Genomic DNA, 23786 nt, shown 5'->3' with positions numbered 1-23786 from the left:
GTACGCATGTTCTACATCTACATTTATCATGTGTCAGAATACAGAGAAATTATTTTTCGCTAGGCTGCTGGATAAACACATTGGCAGAGAGCGAATGAGAGTGAGAGCGAGAGAGAAGAAGGATATGGAGGTACTGGGTACGTAAGGAAGTCTTTTTTTGAGCTCACTCAGACTATTGGCTCAGACAGAACAGTGACGTCAGCACAGGCTTTAGTAAGGATGAAGGGATCGAGGGAGAAACACAGGGAGGCTGGAGAAGACGCCCTGAGGGAGGCAGGAATGAGAAAGATATTAAGGAGGGAGAGAGGACAGACAGAGAGAGAAAGAAGCAAGCAATAAGAGGCCTACCACATATATCTGGGTGTGACTTCGGAAACTGCAGCTAAGTGGGTTTTAGACAGATAAACAGACAGGGAAAAAAAACAGACAGTCAGAATGAGAGACAAAGAAGGAGGAATGGAGAGGAATAATTCCTTGGCGGGAAGGATGAAGACAAAAGCTGAGAAAGAAATTGCTTTATTATCTTGGCTTAGAGAGTGTGGGGTGAAAGAAAAAGGAAAGGTTGTGCAGACAAAAACAGACAGAGAAAGAGGGAGTGATAGTGGAGAGATAGAGCAAGCAAGAGATTATTTCAAATCTATGCTCTATACCCTCCATTTAAAATACCAGTCAATAACCTTCAGTGCTTTATAACTCAGCCGTGAAAGTCCCAGAGAACTGAGTCTTTTTGCAAAAGCATAAAGTAGAAATAAACGTACACACAAACACATACCCACAGCTAGAGAAAAACCCTACATTTTCTTCCTTTTGTTTTTTTCAAACACATTTGCATCTTTTCGTACTTCTATGCTGCCTGTTCCCTGCATCGGAGCTTCTTTAATGTATGGAATATCAGTTATTTATGCATTCTGTTGGCTTTCTGCAATAACTTTCTGATGTCATGTGGTTTCACTGCTCGGTTCACTTGGATCTTTTTTGTGTCAGTTGGATCCCCCTCCCCCCTTCTTTTTTAGGAATGAGACATTTTTATAAGCCCACCCAAAAACCTTTCTTTGTGTTACAGTGTTGAGGATTTTTCTTTTTAAGGTTTGTGTGTGGAAATAATTAATCCTATAATAATGCCCATATCAGCACTTTTTTATGTATGTAGCTCTAATCGCTTGTCTTCATCTCCCAATGTGATGACATCACAGCTACAGGACCTTTTTTTTCAGCTAGCAAATATGTGAGGTCATTAAATCTAGTTTTGCGCTCTGATTCACCATTGTGGGCCAGGCAGTTGTGTCCATTGGTCGGTGTTGTGAGCAAAGTTGTGGCGGCGTGTCAGTTTGTGTGTTCCCCCCAGTCCACAACTTGCACTGATGACAGGTGACCGACGATGAAGGCACCAGGGCAAGAAATTAAAAAGCACAGAGGCGAGAAAAATGAAGGGACGGATGGAGGAGAGAAGACTGGCGGGTATTGTTATTAGAATATGACAGACTTAGCAACACATAGAGTTTTAAACCTTTTTAAACTCTAATAACCCCTCACTTGACCACAGATGGACCGGTCAGCAAAAGACACCAATAAAGTTCAAAGTAAATGGGTGTGTAGTCTACATTGGTTCTCTGTAGTATAAGTGAATATTGAACTAAAAATTATATTAGCTCTAATGCATTATTTATTATGCAAATTGCTGAAAGATACTGTAGGAAGAGACTTGAGGGGTTTGACATGCTCATTAAAAATATCTCAATGGAGGAATCTGAATGTTTTAAATGTAAATGTCGCCTGTTTGACAGGTGCGAAGAGAAGGAAAGAGGGAGAGACAGAACAGTTGTACTAATTGAAAGAAAATATTCAGATGAGAAGCGAAATGGCTCATCTGCCTTCTTAAAATAGGCATTTTCTCCTCAAGCGTTCTTTGTTCCTTGTCTTGCACACGATATATTCTTCATTCACCTAATTTCAAGAATTTAGTCAGCATTTCATGTTATTGCATCTATCTGTAATGATATGGGCTCCAACCGTCCCTCAACAAATCATCGTTGTGACGACTGACTGACTTGACATGTTTAACTACAAACACTCACACATTGTAGTGATTTTTGTAGCCGCACACCTACATGCATGCCAATACAAACCCTCACAGGCACATAGTAAATATACATGGTGTACTGCCTTACATAGCCTGTGTTAATAAGAGTGAGGAATACTTACCTTTTTGTGTGTCAGAGGAGAGGGCCCCCTGATAATTAAAATTAATTATCTGGAGCAAAATACTCTTAAAGCCATAGGTTATTGTTCTCACTGCTGCACACACACACACACACACACACACACACACACACACACACACACACACACACACACACACACACACACACACACACACACACACACACACACACACACACACACACCAGAAGTGTTGTTGCGCTACTGTGCATGTACCACCTTGTGTATGAGTAAACTCAATGATTCCATTAGTGTAATGCCCACTCCAGGTGTTCCAATAAGGACACATTGTCTGCTCTATTTTCAATCTAAAGGGTCCTTAAACACAGATGACTCTTGAGTTTCAGGATGAAATTAATGAATTATATGAGGATATACTACATCTCTATATAACATCACGTGTCAGAGTCATTGTTTAGTATTAAAGAGCGCTTCGGTTTTAAAAGACACATTGTGTGCATCTGTCACTGGTCGTTAGTGAGCATATAACTAATATATCTGCCTCTTCCCCGTGTAGATGCAACAACCGCACCCAGTGTGCCGTGGTGGCTGGGCCTGACGTCTTCCCTGACCCCTGTCCTGGCACATACAAATACTTGGAAGTCCAATATGAGTGCGTCCCATACAGTAAGTACCCCTTTTTTTCAAAAATTTTTACATTTCTTGACTTCCTATCTCTGTGATGCCACTATTCATATGTTTGAATATGCTGTGTCTTCATTAACATTCATCCACATATTCTGGATGTCGGTGTAATGTGTCTTTAATTTTAAGAGCTCAATAAATGTTTGCTGTTTTCTAGAGTCAGATTGTGAAAAGCCTGCAGTTTTTCATACTGATTTAATAAAAATAAAAAAACATGCTAAACATGCCGTTTTAATCCAAAATAAAAATCTGGAATCTGAGTCACTTTACATGGGGAACTATGATGACACAGCTCACTAGGAAACTCCAAGGGAGGAAGGATGAGAAAGAAGGATGGGCTCCATTGATGGCAGATGGCAATATGACCTTTGACCACATGATAACAGACCGGGAGGTCATATTCACTGGAGTGAAACCTTCATGGGACATGGTCGATAAACCTGCCACCTGTGAAACTTTTTTTACCAGCATAGTTTCCCCAAAAATCTAAGTTACAGCTCATTGCATAATAAATGCATAAGAGTTCAGGGCGGACACTTAGTAAATTAAAGACATCTATTTGTCCTTTATTTCACACTGCATTCCAGTTTAGAGGATTTTAGAGGATTTTTTTCCAAAGGCAAAGCTTAAATGCAACTTCTGTATCTGTTTTATGATAAAACTAAATGTCATGTGATTTCCCCTCTCACTTCTATTACAACATGATTATAATTGACTTTGTTCACATGGAAGTTATATTTGATTTTTGCCAAATGTTGTGGCTGAAGACCTTGCCAGCAGACTGCTAAAACTTAAGTTATAGAACCTATAAAACGCTATAAGAGAGGACATATTATTCAATAAGTAAAGAGTACAGGCACTGAACGTAGTAGAACATACATATCACTGAAAAACAATTTTATAATAGGCCTCCTGCAATTAAGTGTCATATTCCAAACAACTTTCAAATAAAAATAGGTAATCAGTCTTTGTTAAATAAATAAATATAACGTTGAACTGAATACTTCATAAAACTCTATATTACATTTTGCTGCATATGGTCTCCTTTGTAAATCTCACAGAAACATAGTACAGGAAGCAGTGTGGGTGTTGTGAAATGAAAATGTGTCTATTTTTGTACATGCAAAGTGTTTATCTTATTGATGACATTTTTGTTTGCTACAAACATAACTGCTGTGGAAGTCATAAAAGACACACAGAGTTGGAGTTGAGATAAGATATATTTAGATTAGATTTAGTTACAGCAAAAAATAGTTAAAAAAGTAGACTGACATTTTGAATTAACTATCTTGTTTTTAGGAATTGTCATTACAAAGTAAACACAATTTGTTTTATGTGATTTAGGGAGTCCAAATATCCAACTGGGTTTCTCTGTCTTCCAACATTAAGAAATGTGTGCAATGGTTGGAACACACGTTTTGAATTTTAATTTTTGAAAATTAGTGCAGCAGAAATCACAGATCCTTATTGTGAGTCCGACATCGTCTGAGTGTACAGCCTTGGCACCACGGTCCATACAGACGGCCAAGGTGATCTCCCACACTAAAGCATTCAATTATGTCTGCCTAAACGGCTCTTGCCTGGCGTCTAGAATGACCAGCAGATTAAATAATAGGACTATCAGAGCGCTCTGTGGAGCAGATGGAAACACAACCTGATACCTGCTTAATGCCCCACCAAGTGCACGTGCACACACTCGTACACCACACACACTGCAAGCATCAAAATGGATGTGTGCCAGTGTGTGTTTTCACTCTTGTGTCATCCATTCATTTGAAAGGTCTGCATGTTCTGTCTTCATCTTTGTTATAACTGCACAGCTGAAGATACAGAGCTACGTATTTCATAGATTAATCACCGGAAAGAACAGTAGCTCAGGCACAACTGAGGGCAGAAGGAAGATAAGTTGCACGCTGATCTGATAAACAATGGGTCCGTCAGTGTAACGCCGCCCCTCCCCTTCCCTGCAAAAATAGACAGCATCTGAAACTGAAGTCATTAGAGAGCTCAGCTAACAGAGGGACGGACATTGAGAGATGGAGCATTGGAGAAAAGGACAGAGGAGAGAGAGATGGAGCGCTGGAGAGAGAGACAGATAGAGAGAGCCTTTGACAGTACATTAGCAGTTCTCGTGTACTGACTAAGTGTTCAGGCTGGATCAGGTAGCACTGTGATACACTACCTGGCTCCAGTGGGTTTGTTTCTCCGTGAGAAATGTAGCACAACGTTGCAGAGAAAAATATGATGTATAAAGGTTAAACTTGTCATTAGATGCAGTGACTCCCCACGTTACATTGCTTTGTTTGAGAATACCTCAATGTTTACTTGGCAATGCCCTGAGCCCTCATATAGCATCCTTAAAATATGTATGAAATCAATTTTCTTTGAAGAATAATGTCTGAACAAATTCTTTTGCTTGCTAAGATTCCGGCCGGTCGTCCATGATCAAGCGGGCGTGCTTGACAATGCTGTTATCGGCATTGTTGTAAAAGATACATTTTGTAAGACGTAAGGCGGTGATATATCTCCAAAATGTTGCCCTAAATCAAGACCGATCAATAAAGGAGGCTTGTTTTCTGAAATATGTGTTCTCAAACTGTCGCATTCATGAAACATTTTACAACAACTTTAACAAATCTTCATATTAACATTCAAAGGCAAGGTTGGCTTGAGTGCACTTAAATGTCTGTAACATCAAGGGACAAACATAACTCAAGTAGGTGTCCCTAAACATTATCACATACTGGTAGGGTTGTAGAGTGTAAACATCTGACACTGATGCAGGGTGTTGCTAATCAGAAACTGAAAATGAGCTGAGCTCCAAAGAGACACAATAGATGTACTTTCCCTCAGCACAGATGTTGAAGCACGGCTGTTGTGTTTAGCACTACATAGATATTGTAAACAAATCTTAAAGTGGTTTGTAAAACAGGTAATTAAATTATGTACGGTTCAGTTTTCTGGGAAACTTTGCCCCTCCACCTCTCCTTTTTTTTTTCCTTGAGGATTTTTGGCTCGCTTTACCTTCACAGCTCTTCATCTCTCCTCCCTGCACTGCAGGTTTTTTGGCTCATTTCCAGAGCTAAAATCAAGTGCTCTCTCGCTTTCTCTCTCTGGCTCTCTGTGGTATGAGTGTGTGGCAGTCGTGTGCCAAACTAGCCAGCTAGCATTGGCAGTAATTAGCCACCTGTGTATACTTGCTCATTGCACTGCAGGCAGACTATAAATATCCATACATTAGCAGACTACTGTACAAAGTACTTCTCCAAGGCAGTTCTCACATATCATATCTAGATACATTTAATCTCTACAAATGAGCTATTAATGCAGAAAAAGATATATGATGATTTGGATTGTTTTCATTTGTGGTCATCCGTCAAGCCAGGAAACGCTTAAGATAATGTCTCTCCAGTTTCTCATCTTCAAGCAGCAGACCCTGGTTCTCCAACTGTCGTTATGAAGCAATTAGCCTACGACCACATTTAGCGTATTAATCAGAAAAGCCAGTGATATGTTATGCAATACCCATGCAGTCTATTTTAGACAATAGACGTGGCGGAGAGTAGGAGAGCTAATTAAAAGATAAAATCACCTTCTTGTCTGTCCAGTTAAAGACTTCTGTCAGATTGGACCCTGAGAATAACTTCATCAAGATAACATGAGAAGAGCCATGTGTGTGTATATGTGTGTGTGTGTATGTGTATGTGTGTGTGTAGTATGTCTGTGTGTGTGTGTGTGTTGTTGTGGAAACAATTAATTACAGCCAAGATTCTGTCCTTGTGCGTGTGTGTGTGTGTGCGTGCAAGTATATCTGTATGTGCATGTACAGTATACTGTATATGTGTGCATGTGTTTGTGTGTGTACACATATGCAGGCAATTTTTTGTTTCCCAGAAAGAGCAAGGGAAGATGGATAGGAACCAAAGAGACAGAAGGAGAGACAGAGCAAGGTTGAGAGAGAGCGAGAGCGACAGCTTAAACAGAGATAGAGAGAAATGGGTTAGACGAGGCCAGCAGACGAGGAACAGAAAGAAGGAATTAACTGATAAAAGACACAGTGTGAGAGGTGGACGGGGTTTGGGTTGGCGGATGTGGTGGAAATACAGAGGACGTAACGGAGAGAGTGAACGAGGAGAAAGGCACAGCGCGACATGACGAAAGAGAATGGCAGCAGGTGAGGATGAGAGGACAGAAATAAAAGAAAGAATGGAGAGAGAAAGACAAATAGTGTCTGTGTCCATACATGACCTTGGGCTTTAGGGGGCTGAGCTGATTGGTGATCTGAGATAGCAGTGGTAAGGCTGCTGTCGCCACTCGTCAGCAGAGACATGCACACTTGTGCGCGCCCGGCGCAAACGTTACACAAGCTTATGTGCACACACACTGTCTTTCCTCCTAGATGACTACCTCCTTGGTAAACCATGTGCTTTCAATAAAAATGCTAATTATCTTCTATATATTTAACAGTCAGGTTAACACAGCTTCTGTGTGAGTGTGTGTATGAGAAATAGAAATGGAAATAGAGGGGGGGGGAACAGCCAAGGTACAGAGCAGTTCCTGTGACTAAAGAAAGAAAAAAGTAAGATGTTATTCAGATATTAATGAATTTGAAACTAGACAGGGTACACACTGTCACAACAAAGCATTTCTGTTTCTGTGTTATTTCTCTGCTATTGTTTTCTAATATTCATTCAAAGCTAGGAATAAATGAGCAAAATGGGTTTGTCTCTGTAGCTGCAGAACTAATTAGTCAATAGGGCAGAATAAGTGGTTTTGCAAATGAACAGTCAAAGATACCGGATAGATAAAAACATGCCCCACCTCTGCAGAATTCAATTATGAATCACAGAAAAAAAAATTGAGAGATGATGCTCTCTCTACTGACGGTTTCCTGGAGACATTGACATTTTGCGGGAAAGTTGTTGTGTCCTTATTTTTTTCTCTGGCCACTGAATTAGCAGTAGCACAACATACCTCTCATCTTTTGCAACACCTTGCATACTTGAGCCTTAAGAAAACCTTCAAACAAACATTTCATTGACCTATATTTCCTCTGTTATTGCACACTGAAAGATGATGATTGATTTGTGAAAAACCTTTTATGCCCTTGTCATGGAGATTAAAACCAGAGAATGCCTCAGAAAACAATCTTGCAATGAGGTCACTGACTGAGGCATCCGTTAATCTAGTTAAACAACAAGCAGTGATACAAATTGAATGACATTTGTTTGACATTTGGTGTGCCATTTGGTGTACATGTTGCCGCCACACCTTTTCATTTTAAACCTATTAGATGCTGGAAACCGTGGACTGTTTTCCTTTTTGTCTGGGAGGTTGTATAAGAGCTCCAGGTGTTGCAAATTTAGTTTTTCAGTGTCATTAATCCCCGTCGTCAACATGCCACTTTCTATTGTTTTAATGTGTGTGTGTGTGTGTGTGTGTGTGTGTGTGTGTGTTTGTGTGTGTGTGTGTTAAATCAATATCTGTAGTTCCATCGCACATCCCCCTGCTCTGCACAGACACACTATCTGCTGTCTTTCCCAGCTTTTCTCACAAGGGAACTGCTTACTAAAACATTTTATATCTTCACTAGTAACTGCACGCACACAGGTTTTAGGTTTAACACGATCTCCTTTTAGAGATTGCTTATTTATTGGGAGTTGTGCTAAGCCACAACAGTTACTATGCATTTTTCATGAGCCTAGGATTTAATTGTTGCTTGTGTTTGTGTGTTTGTGTGTGTCACGTGTGTTTGTGTATGTCTTCTGGCGATGAGTTTTGGCTGTAATTGGTTTATGCATATACTGTGCAATATGTAGTGTACTTGTGCTATGTATAAACATGTGCCATACAGAAGTTCCTCCAACTGTTTTTCTTCTGAGGACTCTGCCTCTCCTCTCCTCTCCTCTCCTCTCCTCGCCTCTCCTCTCCTGGGACCAGTTTCATTCACCAGGTCTCTAACGATCTTGAGAGACACAAGGGCACTGCCTGCAGGATTAGGTTTCTGCCATGTTCACATTCCACTCAGTCCCCCTGGGAACAAGGTGGAATGGAATTCATATGTTTGAGAAGCTTTGAGCAAGTGTGCACATTTCATTTCGGGGCGGCATGAGCAACCCTCTGTGGAAGCTCTAAGGATAACGCTTTAAATATAATAGACAGGGAATTGGTGTTGGGGTTGAAGCAACCCAGTGAATTCAGTATGCTCCCACCTCCACACACAGATGATTGTGCACTCATACAAAGAGTCACACAAAGTAGGTGACATACACAAAGTGTTAGCTCACCCACTGTGCATCAGAAAGCATTTTAATGTGGCAATTTTGGCTGGTCCACTGAAATGCAATCCCAGTAATCAAATCAATTTTCTGGTTTCCATTGCTCTGTTGCTATTAGCATACATTAAATAGCTCATTATCTCAGGTTGATTTGCATTGCTGTATTTTGTCCCACACTAGGGATTGGGCCGCCATTAACATCCTTTACTATAAAAATGATGTTTCTATGTTGTGTCATGCTCTTGTGTATGTTTGCCATCAGTATCCCTCTCCCACTTCCTCTCTCTGTGTCTGCATGGCATGTGTGTGTCTGTTCCCCCATATGTGTTTGTGTGGGTGTGTGACATATGCAAGATGCATTACTGTCAGATAGCTTCCCTGTTGCAGTGCATTCTCCTCAGACGCTTACGTAACGTTATTACCAATCACACATGGAGAGCATCCTGGCACTCTCACAAGGTTAGGATGAAATATGAGAATGATTATGAAGATCCGAGATTGTATTATCATGATTTTCTTATTATTGCATCATTAATCTATTTTTGTCTCTTGTCTCTTTCTTTGTCTGTCTCTCTTTCTTTTTCCTTCAAATCTTTTGCCTATGGCTCATGCAGAAGTAGAACAAAAAGGTAAGTCTGTGAAACAAGCACGCCCACATTCACACATGCTCAAAATCCAGGGTTAGGTGTCACTTTTTTGATGCCGGCGCCTGAAGCATTTTGTACCTCATGGCAGAATGACATCTCTTTCAAAGTCACTGCTGCTATTTTAAGATGGCTTGATCTAAGCATATAAAGGCAATTTAGAAACACCGCTTCTCATTAGACACACTCTAGGCCCATATTATTTCATGGTAATGCCTAGAATGTCACTTAACAAACTCTCCACTGGCCAAGCACGTTTTTATGAGAAGCCAATGAACAAAGAATTACATTGACATTTAATATTTCAAATGCTTCCCCATGATATGAAAATTGTGCCAGTGCTTTGAAGAGCCAATGAAAATGCAATCAATATTTGAGCCCTTCTACGGGATCTGAAATTGTTATCCGTAAGAATAGGAAAACCACAATGGACATCTGGCTTGTCTCTGTGTGTATCTGCTATGTGTGTGTATGTGACAACATTTCAGTTAAATTACAAAGGTCTCTATGACTCCGGTCGCACTGGCTTCCCAGAATTTACTACATCGCCCACATCACTCATAAAACTTGACCCCAGTATTCAAAGATGGGAATTCCGAGAAGGGGGAATGGGAAATGAATTATTGTAACAATTGCAGAAACAGCAGGCGATAAAAGACGCATTTGGCGCTACAGTTGGTTGTTCCTGACAGAGATAAAAAGAGAGGGAAAGGAAGAAAGAGCTATGAGACTAATAAGGAGCCGGGGAGGGAGGGAGAAGTGGGAATTGAGAAAAAGGGAGGGAGGAAGTAGAACAAAATGTGCCATTTTCTCTGGTTCTCCTAGCTGTGAGAGTAGGGCATTATCTGTAGCAGGCATGCTGTTGCTGTTCTTAAGAATGACAGTGACTATACAAAATCCAAATCACAACACAGTAAGCTTATCATGTCATCGTCACTCACTGGTGGTTAGGTTGAGTTACAACACAATTTAACATTCATGAAAAGAGGGAAACATTTCACAGGCACCTTCAGAAAATCTGGAGCGAATAGTTGACATTTTACAGAGACTGTATTAAAAGGCATCTAATGTGAAAATGTTGTCATTTATTCCTCAGTATTTCTCTGCCCTGGCATTTTGCGAGGAGTGTACCAAAGTGAGCATCTCTTTGAGTCAGATCACCAATCCGGTGCTTGGTGCAAAGACCCACTGCAGGCCTCAGACAAGATTTACTACATGCCCTGGACGCCGTACCGCACGGACACACTGACAGAGTACTCTTCAAAGGAGGACTTCATTGCGGGCCGTCCTACCACCACCTACAAACTACCACATCGTGTGGATGGGACTGGTTTTGTCGTCTATGACGGTGCACTGTTCTTCAACAAGGAGCGCACCCGCAACATTGTGAAGTTTGACCTGCGCACTCGCATCAAGAGTGGTGAGGCCATTATTGCCAATGCCAACTACCACGACACCTCACCATACCGCTGGGGGGGCAAGTCGGACATTGATCTAGCAGTGGACGAGAATGGACTGTGGGTGATCTACGCAACAGAACAGAACAACGGGCGCATCGTTGTGAGCCAGCTCAACCCCTACACCCTGCGCATTGAAGGCTCCTGGGACACCAGCTACGACAAACGCTCGGCATCCAATGCTTTCATGATCTGCGGAGTCCTGTACGTGGTCAAAACCGTCTATGAAGATGACGACAATGAAGGGACGGGGAACAAAATTGACTATGTGTACAACACCGATAAGAGCAAGGAGATGACGGTTAACATACCATTCCCTAATTCCTACCAGTACATTGCTGCAGTGGATTACAACCCAAGGGACAACCTGCTATACGTGTGGAATAACTACCATGTGGTCAAGTACTCACTGGACTTCGGCAACAATGGTAGGTCCCAATTTTGAACACGTTTCCTCTTTCTCCGTCTCTTCCTCCTGCTCCTGCCGTTTCAGCTCAGTACCATGTGTTATAAGAAGCAAAAATACGCAGGTTTTCTTTCCTTAATTTATTGGACAGGCTGTGATGTGAATTTTTTTTTTTTTTAATACCACACGGAACACCTTGGCATATATGTATTGCTTTTAATATTCATTCATTTTAATATTCATAATGATAAATGATTTTTTGTTTTGACATAAGGAATACTTACAGCCACTAATCTTCCTCTAATTAATAATTCTGCAAAATGACTTAAAAAAGAAAAAGAAAACCACCATCTGTGCTGTCACAGTTCTCAATAATGACTGTTCCCCCACCACCCCGCCTACGGTATCTGCATTGTTAAAAAAAAAAAATCCTAAAAAAACTTGACAATACTTTTAGAGCTGTTCCTTGATATACCGGTGTCATTGAAATTGTAGATTTCTGCAGTTTTTCTACAGTATTTATGGAAATGTTTCTGTTTTAGTCAACCAAAGGATAATTCCCAAAGACATCATGAAGACAACCTTGATCTGCACCTTTAGGGGAATATCTCTAATGATGTTATGCTGAGCATTACATACTGTAAATGTATCTTGCCTTTCTCCTCTACCACTTGCCAGCCTTCTCTTTAGTTTCCCCAGCTGCTTAACATATCGTAATGCATTCCTCGAGAATGGAGCCAGGAGTGTCTGGAGGGAGGAGGAACTGATATCGCTTTCATACAGGACATCCACTTATGATGACAATCTGAAGATGCTTCATCCTGTGTTTGAAGGTTTTTTTTTGTTTTATAGTTGACCAATTGTTGATGCAGCTGTCAACAGTTTATCTTTGGTTGTCTTTGGTTTGGTTAATACCAAATCTGCAAATTTATTACCATACATACCAATAAGACACAACATCAATGATAGCAGTCAGCTGTTTTTAACAAACAACTGTCTGCTGTTTGGTACTGTGCAGGTAGCATACAGAAGGTTAGCAACTAGCCAGTGAAAGAAAGTGGAGCAATTAGGTGCCAAAAGCCAAATATTTCCATTAGAAATTGGAAGAGCCCAAAACAGAGCTAAAACAGAGTGAATATTGAATATTCAGAATATTTGTCTGCTCAATGCACAAAGAGGCTGCTGTCTAATAACACGTTTGCCACAGTCATTTTACAAGGGGATAATGTGTCAATTTTGTGTATATTGTTCCACTGCCAAGTAGCCACCAAATCAATTATTGCTGCTTAAAGGGTAGCTTTCAAATCCTTTAAGCACCACAAACCTAATTCCATTCATCTTCATTTTTACCGCTAGGGGTAAGTAACAAATATGACTAATCCAGGTGAACTGATCCTTTACATCATGACATATGTATATAAAACAGGAAATCAGGTCAAGTGCGGGTGAAAGAGGAGTTTGGTTAGAAACGGTCTGCCTGTTTATCTAAGCTGTCTAAGCTGTTTGACCTGTTTTAAACCCAGGAGGAGAGGTCACGAAGTGACTCAGGTCGACTTATTTAGATCAACCATGGCTAGCATTGCTGTGTCCGTCTGAAAGGGTCAGGAACACTGTGTAACCCTGAGTTAGTCTCTTTCAACTATGCTGTGAAGTTAGAGTTCACCCTCCCCTCCCGTCCTTCCTTCCTCTGGATGGAAGGGCTTAGGCCCCTGGAGCCTGAAGGGCTATTTGCCCAGCGTAATTGCCTTTCAGCACCTTTCTATGGAGTGGTCAAGGCAGTCTGGCTGCGTGTCTTATTAAATGATGTCTGAATTAATGCATGCTCTTACATGCAGTTAGGAGGCACAGTACAAGGAATTATAGAAGGAAGCAGTGTTAAACTTGGTTTCTACCGATCAGTGTGCATATGTGAAGGGAGGCTTCGTGGTAAAAATTGAGTGTGTTTATGCGTGAATAATGATGCGCATGCCAGTGTGCTAACGTGCTAATGTACTTACAGTGTGAGTTAGTGTTTCTCTATTTATGAGTGTGCATACGTGTTTATTGGTGCACGCTTGAGTGTGATCACTCTCATAATGGAGCTCTGGGTGTCTCAAGAGGCTCTAAAGAGGAGATCAATGGGGATTTCAATGTGGAGAATGACCTCTGGTGCACAGCAACAAGCCAGACTGCTGACCAGCGGGAGATAAATACATACAATCAATGCAGCCCAGCTCCTTTACTCCCCTCTTTGCCCCACTCCCTCACTCAATGAAGACAAGGAATAAATTAACTACCCTAACTGCATGGTTTTCTCATTCTTCAGAAAATCAAGGGACAAGTCGATTCATTAGGGCCCGAGCACTGAAGTGCAAGGAACCTATTGCTTTTGTAAGGATTATTATTATTCCGCACTTTTTCTCTCATTTTTGATGGTCTTAACATGGAAAACTCACAAAAACTTGCACACATGTCGGACCAACAAAAAATCACAAAGTTCTGTAGTGATTGGTCTTGGGCATTGCCAGGGGGCTCCATAGCGCCCCCTAATGTGCACCCTGAATTCAACAAATGTAATAATTTTAATATACTAACTTTAGAGGGAATATGCGTATCATCTGGAACTCTATCAAGCTATTTTTAGAATTTTTTTTTTTTAATTTCTAAAAATTTACAATATGGTGATTTTTGTGCGAAATGTCTCATTTTACGAAGTCCTGTTTGAGGACTTTAGGATCCACGAAAACTCTCAAACCTTTGCAGCCACGAGCAAAATATTAAACTCTTTCATCTGAATTCACATTGAGGCTTGGGAGTGGTATGGTTGCTTTATAGCGCCCCCTAATGCGCATAACTTGGACATAGTTACTCCAACTATTGATATATGGGAAACATTCTTTGTCTAACTACTCCTGAGCCTTGAGTCCAATCTGCACTAAAACCTGGTGGACCCTTGTGACAAAAAGCTATCAAAAGAACATTTTTTTGCCATTTGTGGTATTAGTTGTTTTTTTAATCTTAATTTGGTGATGACGTCACATTTAGGCGAGTAGCCTCAGCCTAGTACTAGAACTATCGCAACTGACTAGGATGAGGGAGAGGTGGAAAGGCCAGCAGCCGTGTAATTTTGAACCTACCAGACAAGAGAGGGCAAATTAAGAATTGCCGAGAGTTGGGGAAGTCTCCTAGTGAGTTGCTAACATTTAGCAATGCAGCAGTGCCAGCGCGGCAGTGCATACAATAGTTACTTTTTTTTTTTTTTTTTCTGTTAGTGAATAGCACTGAGTGAAAGTCAAAATTTTCTTTCTATCTAGTGACAGTGATCATGTCACTAGTTTAGATAAGTACTGGTAAACTTATCTAGATCTAGATCTATCTCTCTCGTTTTTATTTGAGAAAAATTCAGAATTTTAAAATATCCATATGGATGTTTTTAAGGAAGGAGCAGGTTGGGTCACACACAGATAGCACTCAAGGAGCTGGAGCAAAATCAATCTTTGGCTTTACAGTGTCTGAGTGCTGCGCAAATGCACGGCCCCAAAGAGTGGCGTCTGCCAGTACCCCCGACCTACAAGGAGGCGAGGGCCTGTTCATCGCTGCTTGCAGCTTTAATACAAGTTTGATTTTGTTGTTGTTTGCAGACCCTGTATTTTGCTTTTCATTTGTTTCATGTCTTGTCTAAGATTTTCTGTTTAGGATTACTATAAATATATTAAGTATACTGTAAGGTAAACTTTCCATGTTTCAGCCCTGGTGTTTTTTTTCTCCTTTCTTTTCCACACTTGGTTCAGGAAACAAGCAAAGGAAAGGGGCCATTCTTAGGGTTTCCGCTTATTACTGATGTAATAACCCTGTTTTTGTTTTGGCTCATATGGACTTCTTAAAAGATATAAAATGAGACAGGAAATGGTTCGTGGAGTAAGAGAAGGCAGGGGTAGGCCACTGAGGACTGAGTGCAATTGGGCTCCAACACAGAGAGCACCAATTACTGTGTTTTGTCTGGCTTACAAAGGCAGCTCACTGGGCACTTTAGAAAAATTCATTCTGACGTATTTGCACTGTTTTGACTAGTCTTTTTTTTTTTTTTTCTGGTTTTTATTTAACGGTTTATATCTTGATCAGAATCATCTTTATTTAAAGTGCTCATATTATGCTTTTTGGCGTCTTCCCTTTATTGTGTTATATTTCTTTTTTTTGAACGTTATAGGTTTATAAAGTGAAAAAGCCCGTGTACGTGCGTAACACATTATAATGCTCGCTTAGCTGCTAGCATGGCACATCCTCATACTCTGCTTCTGACTGGCTAATACTCTTTATCTAGCTACTGCGCATGTGCAACTCCCAACAAATATGGAACAAAGGTGAGATGCCTCACTCTGTAGCTAACAGAGAGCTCAACACAGAGGGTGAAAAGAGGAACTGCAGCAATGTGCAGTACAACAAAACTATGGTATTTAGTGAAAATTCAACCAAAATCTAAACCTATTCTGATATAACCGCTAAATACAATTATGAACCTAAAAATGAGCATGATATAAACACTTTAAGTCATAACGTTGATAATTCCGGACTAATACATTTCCACAACATTCTAATGTTGGCGCGTGTGATAAGACAATATAAATAATAATTTAGAAGTTTTGTTTTTTGACCCCCAAATTGACCGATAATTGACCCACATATTGAAAAATATAATTGTCTAGCCTAGCCCTATATATCACATGACATTTGCTTTAAGCATACCTCATCAAACATCACAGAGAAGAAATTAAGCAAAGTTTAGTTCACCTAAGGCCAACAGATAATATGAAGCTTTACTCCCATGCATTCCATCACACCATTGAGCAGAAAAAAATCTTTTTGAAATGCATATTTTTCCTCTCTTGGTACTTAAAAAGAAAATGGATGGCCTCTCTACATTTACTGTTTCCGATGTCTGTTTGTGTTTCTTCTTTGTCTGTTAAATACCCATTCTTTGTCGTTAAATACCCATTCTTTCTTTCCCTCACGCAAACACATACACTCACAATGGCAGGAACCAGGATATACCCTTTTTGGATATCTTTCTTTCTTTGACTCTGTGTGTATCACAGTTTTTCTCTCTGTCATCTTTATCTCCCACTTAATCTGCCCTCCTTTTCTGCTCCCAACCCTTTTCCACATCACACAATGCTATTTCATTGAGTCTCCTTAGATGCATTATAGAGGAATATAGTGTGTGAATGCATAGAGTAAGAGTCAAAGTCACTTGTTTCTTTCTCTCGCCCCACACTCCCCAAACACTCTCTCTCTCTCTCACTCTCCACTGTTTATGGAGTTGTTTCATCATGTCTTCTTACATGCATATTATAGAGGCCTGCCCTACGCAAGCGGCATGGCTCCGATGAAACATTTGAATAATTTATCACCTCCAGTCTGCCAGACTTTAGAAAGTTTTCCCAACAAAGTCGCAAAATTATTCATGTTATCTGCATCTTCGGGAAGGGAGGGGCTAAAACTAAATACATTTAAATTTGTACACTGCTGCTATTCCGATCTTTATTTCACCCTTATTGTTTTTCTCCTCATTTCTGTCTCATTGTCTCCTGCTACCCCACATCTCTGTTTATTGTACTTTCTTATTTGCTGAAACTTTTTAAGGTATTATATGCTATACAGTAGGTTCTCCTCCTAGTGCTGTCTAGCCTTAGAGTTTAAGGTGATGCTCTACTCAAGTTTTAAAGTTCAGGTAAGACAATCAGATTTTCACATTTAGGATGGAACCAGCACACTGAACTTGGTATAATTATGAAAATTTCCCGAGCAACCCTGCAGGTATTTTTGTTCTGTCATAGCGAGACAGGGTTAGAGAAATACAGTATTTTACAACCAGTAACATGCATTTTATCAACTTAATGTAAGTGAAGTCACTATTTACAAGATTATTGCAATCGATTTACATTTGCTTTATTCAATTTGCACAACTTTAAAAATGGGTTGCCAAAGTTCCATTGCTCAAAAACACCTATTTAACCTTTGCCTCCTACTGTACGTCTCATTTTCGCAACCTCTAAAAGTATGCTGGATAAAACAATAATTCATAGTTAATAATAAATAACTCACTAAACAGTTTTTCTTCTTTACAATACCTAAGTACAGGAAGAATGAAAAGAAAAAAAGATTGAGGCCCAATAGCACTAGCAAGAACTGTTTGTTTTTTGCATTTGTCAACATTCATTTGTGTGTTGCTCAAGCATTATTTTAGCGTTGAGAGTTACACACAGTTTTGAAAAAGTCAGAACTCTAACTCAGTCTGACATCTAAGTAACCGCAAATAAATTACTGCAGTCAAATATTTAAAGTATCTAAAGTGAAAAGCTTCAATCTTAATTAAAGGGTAATTAAACACTGGCATTCTATTCTAATCTATTAAACACTGTCATATAGAGATGACCTCTACTTGCCACTCAGTTTACAGAAATGTAAAGGTTCACCTATGAACTCTTAATGGCTAGAATCACAGAGTTTCATTTCCCAAGGAAGTCGAGCATGGCATTTCTATTGTCTTTACGCCCTCACCACTTATTTACACCACCCTCCCCCACCCCAGCATCTCCTTTTCCGTGTTGCCTTCTCTGGCACCAGATTGCAATCATGCGACATGGCTAAGCAGTGCAGGAAACATTGGAAACAAGCTAAAGTGGAGAGTATAACAGGAGTTAATGATTAAAGTGGAGGCCCTCTTTCACCATTTCACTGATTAGACCAGTGGTTTTCAAACTATTTCTGTTATTCCCCCCCCCCCCACTAAATACTGACAAAATGGGCCACGTTTAACTTGCTTATTGAAATAACATGAAGATTGTGAACTTTCACCCTTCTTTCAGTAATTTACCGCTTAAATTACCACTCAAATTTATCATATCAGACACTAGATGGCTCATCAGCCTGAGTCCTTTTTTCAAAAATAGAGAAATACAGTAGGCTATAACTTTGTCATAAACATAATAAAGTCAAATTTGTGCAATTAAAAAAACGACTTCAATTGCATCTTTTTTGTGACATTTGTAACTAGGCTGCTCACAGTTTAGCTGACTGGCTAACAATGGCGCATTTACAGAAATGTAAAATAGAGAAATAAATAAATGTTTCTATGAATATAAAGTCAAACCTGTGAAGAAAAAAAACACACATGCAGATATTTGGCAAGAAAGAATGGGCTTGCAGTCTTGATACTGCCACTCTCAAGTCATGCTCAATATTGCGCTTAGATATGCACATTGTCTTCAGTGAGGCCACAGCCAAAAAGCCCAACCTCGCAGAGCAAGGACGTGGCAAAGGGAAGCATGAATGACCACAGCCCTCTGCCGTTGGGTGGATGATCCCTCTCCACACCAAGCCAGAATCCACTCAGTGTTTGAGCTGTAAACCTCAGCCTCAGGGTGGAGCACATGTTATCTCTCTGAACTGGTCCTTTTCAGTACAGCTGAAATCAGCAGATCCCTCACCCAGTCATGATGAGCATGGTTGTTTGAGAGGTACTATTCAAAGAATCCTTTCTGGTAAGAGATGTGCTCCTTCTGACATGGAATCACTGGGGTGCCCCACATCTGAGCTTTCAAGTGAATGGGGTTATTTTGTCTGTCAGGTGAGGAAGGTGCTAGTCTCTGCCTTAAAATGGAAGATTTTATCCATTCAGCTTACCAAATATATCGCTCAGATATAGGCCAGTTTCATCAGAAATTGTTCATAATCACTTCTCCTACAAAAACACTCAAATCTCTTCTCTGAGCTCAAAGACTTGCTCAACACGTCATCTTGCAAGAGCCACCTGGCTTTGCTGTGAAACAACACAGCTGACTGTTTAGCTCCCATCTCTTCACAAAGTGTCAACAGGGGTCTTTTTTTTATGGAATTGATAACGCTAACATCAGTCAAAACCTTGTTTAGTTCAGGGCTAATCTACCTCCATGCTAGCGCTTCTCTGTGTATAACACAGTGGGTCAATTGCGCATTTGGCAAGACCTTGTTGATTAGTGGCTGCAATCCCGTCCTTTTTCTTGTCATGGTCTGTGTACCATCAGTGCAAACACCCATTTCAGATGGCAACAACTCTTTATTTTCCACCTTGTGATCAGCAGAGCATTCCAGCTTCACCTACTTCCTTTTTACCATTCACAACAAAAACCTAACTTATATTCACCCAAACCTTTGCTAAAATGGGCAACTCAAGAAAATAGTGTACAATAGCGTCTGCCATAGGCGGACTGGCAATCTGGCAGTTCTGGCCAAATGCCAGAAGGGCTAATTCACTCTTGGGCAAATTTTGGCCACTTCGCATTTCACACTAGTTTGACAAAATTATGCAAGACTGTACAGCTGCCACCTGTCCATTCGAGGAGTAAACACGTAAAGTGCACTCAGAGTTAGCATCTGAGACAGAATCCAACAATAATTGCCAACGCTGAAATTCATTGCAGCAGAGTGATTCAGTTGGCATTGAAGGGCAATTTGAGTCAACGCACCACCACTCGTTTGCTCTCGGCAGCTAAGGTTTTGAAGGCTCCTCGGTGGCCATACTATCCTTCCTGCTGCAGCCTCTGTTCGCTGCATTTCTTTGGCCATATACTTGGGTTATAACTGGCTTGAATAAATAAAGATGAATATCTGAGTCAGCCAAAACACAATAAAATGTAGCCACGTTCATAACATCCTAAAATTTTGGAGTTCCATTTTCACTTATGGAAACGTAGCTAGTTTGCAATACGAGCAAAAAGAACAAGGACGTTTTGTTTGCCGCTACTTGGAGGCAAAATCCAAGCTGAAAAGGCCTGTAGTTCTTCCTGGCCTCTACCTATGTCACTGTCACGTCACTGGATGCAGGAAGAACAGATTTTGCAGCTGCAAACTGCAACTTTCTCAGTAAATATAACGTGCACTGAGGAATTTATTCCTTAAATCTTCGACATTTACCATCAACACTGATTGGACATCTACATGAAACAGTAAACAGTATTATGCAATGCAACATGACTAGATATTTCACACCTAATCTACACTCCCACTCTCACTTCTCCCCTCTCCCTTTTTTCGTCTTCTTCGTCCATGCATATCTCCTTCATTTCCAAACAGATTACGACACAGCCTTCTCAGCAGACTGAACTTCTTGCTTTAGCGTCCAGGGCAACTGTTCTTCTCCTGCAGTGTGTGCTTATCGATTGGATTGCCCCAGCAAGGCCCTCAGCCAGCATTTGGCCTCCGCACCGCCTCTCTTTTGCCAAAAAGTAGATGCCAAATCAAGCAGCCCTAGCCAGGACAACAGGGAGGAAGGGAAACCTACAGCCCTTGCAGGAAGTTAATACAGAGAGCAGTGGGTGGGTCACCATGGCTGTGCTAGTTTGGGATTACATTTTTTAAATATATAAAATATTCTTACTTTTCAAATGAAGCGCCATGGTGATAAATTATGTGGACCAAAATATTTAATAGTCACAGGGTCACTTGCATGGTGGCAGACAGTAATAGGATTTTGCCCAGTGTCTACTATATATTCATACCTGTCCTTACAAAATTGACATAACTTCAATGCATGTCTGGAATAGGAAAGGCCACAGTCTGGACTTTAAAGGAATATGCTAATTTATTCCATTATTAAACAGAAAAACAAGACAAAACAATTGGCCTGCACGGTTTTATTGTTACTTTGAACAGGGGAACCCGATTAAGAAAAAGGAATGTGATTGGCAAACTTGCTGCAGGTGTCTTCAACCTCAGCAGAGTGAGGACACGATTATGCAACTGGTAAATCAACAAGCCTGAGGGGTTATGTGTCTGTATGTGGAAACATTAGCTGTGGGACGTAGTAGTGCCCGGCAGCCATTTTGAGGAAGGCTCTATTGAGGTTTGTTTGCTATCTCCAAGTATCACTGCTTTGAAGTGCTCCCTTCTGTCTTATCATCAGGCGCGAGCCACTCGCCACTCGCCACAAGCTCTGTGTGCGTATGAGTGTGTGTGTTCCAAGTGACTGCTAAAATAAAAAGATCTGCAAAGTGTGTTTCTGCATTCATTTGTGTCTGTTGCTTGGCACACAACTGAGTGAAAAGGAAGTGTCTGCACGAGTGAGTGTGTGTACCTTTGTGTGTGTGCACTGCAGCCATAGGGGCAGTGTGTTATCGCAGTATGCAGCCCTATTCAATGTCTGTGCTACTATCCAGCCTAGAAAGCTCTGTGCCCTCCAGACAGATTATTTTGCTGTTACCCCTCTGGATCCATCCCTTCGTACTGTTGAGGATGGTGTGTGTGTGTGTGTGTGTGTGTGTGTGTGTGAGTGTATAAAGGCAAGGAGACAGTAACTTTTAACGAAACTGCAAGCAGTGATCTTGCATATTAAAAGACCATACCACTATAATTGACACTTTAAAGTCTGTGAAACTTCTGTCTTTATTCAAATCCCTCTTTGCTTCTGTTTGCCGCTACCCCTCTCTCACTCGCCGTCTGCCACTTTTCTAGTGATGTGGGAAACTTGCCAGGGGAAGTTCATTTTCCCTCTATCCTCCCTGCCGTCTACCTTTTGTATTGTGGATTTACGATCCCTCTGTTTACTGAGTGAGAAGTCAACAAGAGCATTCTCGGCAACAGAGTGGCAGAGACAGGCAGTCGTACCCACACAGAAAAACATTGCCACACACAGTGTCACACACAGTGTCACACACACGCACACACGCACACACACACACGCACGCACACACGCACACACACACGCACACACACACACACACACACGCACACACTTACACACACACAGTCTGCCTGCATGTCAGATGATCATGTGCCAGCATCCCAGGCTGACTGACAGCATCTCTATGGCCCCTCCAGTGTGATGACAGATAACTCCAGGAACAAGTTTACTGCCAGCCTGCCATTGTCTCACCTTCCCTTGGGCCTGCTACAGGTCAGGAAAACAAACAAAATAGACTAGAATAGAGAAGAATCTCACCATCCCAACTGTTCCAGAGCTTTCAATCATACAAGACAATCATACAAGACAATCTTCCTTTTAAGCAGATTAGGGACCCATCAACTATTAGGTGTATTGTGTTTTATTATGTGATCAAATGGTATTATTGTTTTATAAAAATATTGTCAGAATTAATCATAGAAAATTGCAATTAGAGAAGTGTTGTTGAGGGTCCTGTTTTTTATATTTGAATAATGTCGTAGTAGTATTTATTTAGTGGATTATTTTCTATATCAACAATATATTGTATGCATGCAAGATCATATAGAAAATAAACTAAATGTCCAAACTGCACATTTATTAAACAACATTTCAATCTCAGTCAGATCTTAGTCATATCAAAATGTTAAAGGTGGTTACCAGGGTGAGAAATTAGCACCCACCACCAGTCAATGGCGGGTACTTTTTCAAAGTGGCGGGTGACTTTGCCTTGTATACCAGCCACAGTGGCGGGTGGATTGTAAAACATTCCTTGTAATGGATTGGACAGCTTACGTCAAAGAATGCTGTTGCTATGTAACAATAACGCACAATACTGCTACTGACTCCCCAACATTTCCATGTTTTGCTACTTCATAATAAAAAATTCAAATCCCAAAATAACGGAGGACTTTTATTGTGAAGAACTTATAGGAAATTAAATTGTTCACAGCCAGGGCTTTCACCACGCATATTTCTGTCAACTCCAGACTTTTGTTGAATAATTTTCAGCGCTAGTCTGTGACACCATGTAGCTGAGGTAAAGACTAAAGGAAAAGGAAAGTTGTCTGTAAACAACTGTGGCGATATATCCCCAGTGTTAAGAGGCCCATTGCTGAGTCAGCAGTAGCTGTTGAGGGCAAAGTAAAATAAAAAATAAAAAGTAGGTATTTTTCGTGGCGCATTGATGACGAAGGGAAAACGAGGGAATAGTTAGCCTACCTTTCTACTTCCTAAATCCTACTGACTTTAGTGATGACCTGACTTTCCCTCTTCCACACCATGAGGTTGACATTTCAGATCATTTGAGGATACCAGGATGATTATCATTGTATTCCTCTACAATGAAGAATGTGTTTTTCATCCACACCTGTGTATCTTTAATGAAGTATGGCATAATCATGCTGTTTTGGGCTTGAGAAATCTGTTCGGAAGTGAAAATGTTTGGTAACCATGGTAGCT

The 23786-nt window shown here is 40.6% G+C and overlaps 1 protein-coding gene and 1 long non-coding RNA gene across 2 annotated transcripts in view; one reads left to right on the top strand and one right to left on the bottom strand.

The window, feature by feature from the left end:
- The window catches only part of adgrl3.1 (adhesion G protein-coupled receptor L3.1), a 120323-nt gene that overhangs the window by 49384 nt on the left and 47153 nt on the right, over positions 1 to 23786 (top strand). Inside the window, 3 exon segments of the mRNA XM_032533584.1 lie at positions 2738 to 2847; positions 9758 to 9772; positions 10884 to 11672. Coding sequence (XP_032389475.1) covers positions 2738 to 2847; positions 9758 to 9772; positions 10884 to 11672 — 914 coding nt within the window.
- LOC116700430 (uncharacterized) overlaps positions 14907 to 23786 on the bottom strand; it is a 14413-nt gene continuing 5533 nt past the window's right edge. Inside the window, exons 2-3 of the long non-coding RNA XR_004334652.1 lie at positions 17753 to 17757; positions 14907 to 15001 (exon numbers count right to left, since the gene is read on the bottom strand). This is a non-coding gene — a long non-coding RNA (uncharacterized LOC116700430). The remainder of the gene's footprint in view (positions 15002 to 17752; positions 17758 to 23786) is intronic.

Source organism: Etheostoma spectabile, chromosome 2, assembly GCF_008692095.1.
Source record: "Etheostoma spectabile isolate EspeVRDwgs_2016 chromosome 2, UIUC_Espe_1.0, whole genome shotgun sequence".
Lineage (NCBI taxonomy): Eukaryota > Metazoa > Chordata > Actinopteri > Perciformes > Percidae > Etheostoma > Etheostoma spectabile.
This window is presented reverse-complemented; position numbering and strand designations above follow the sequence as displayed.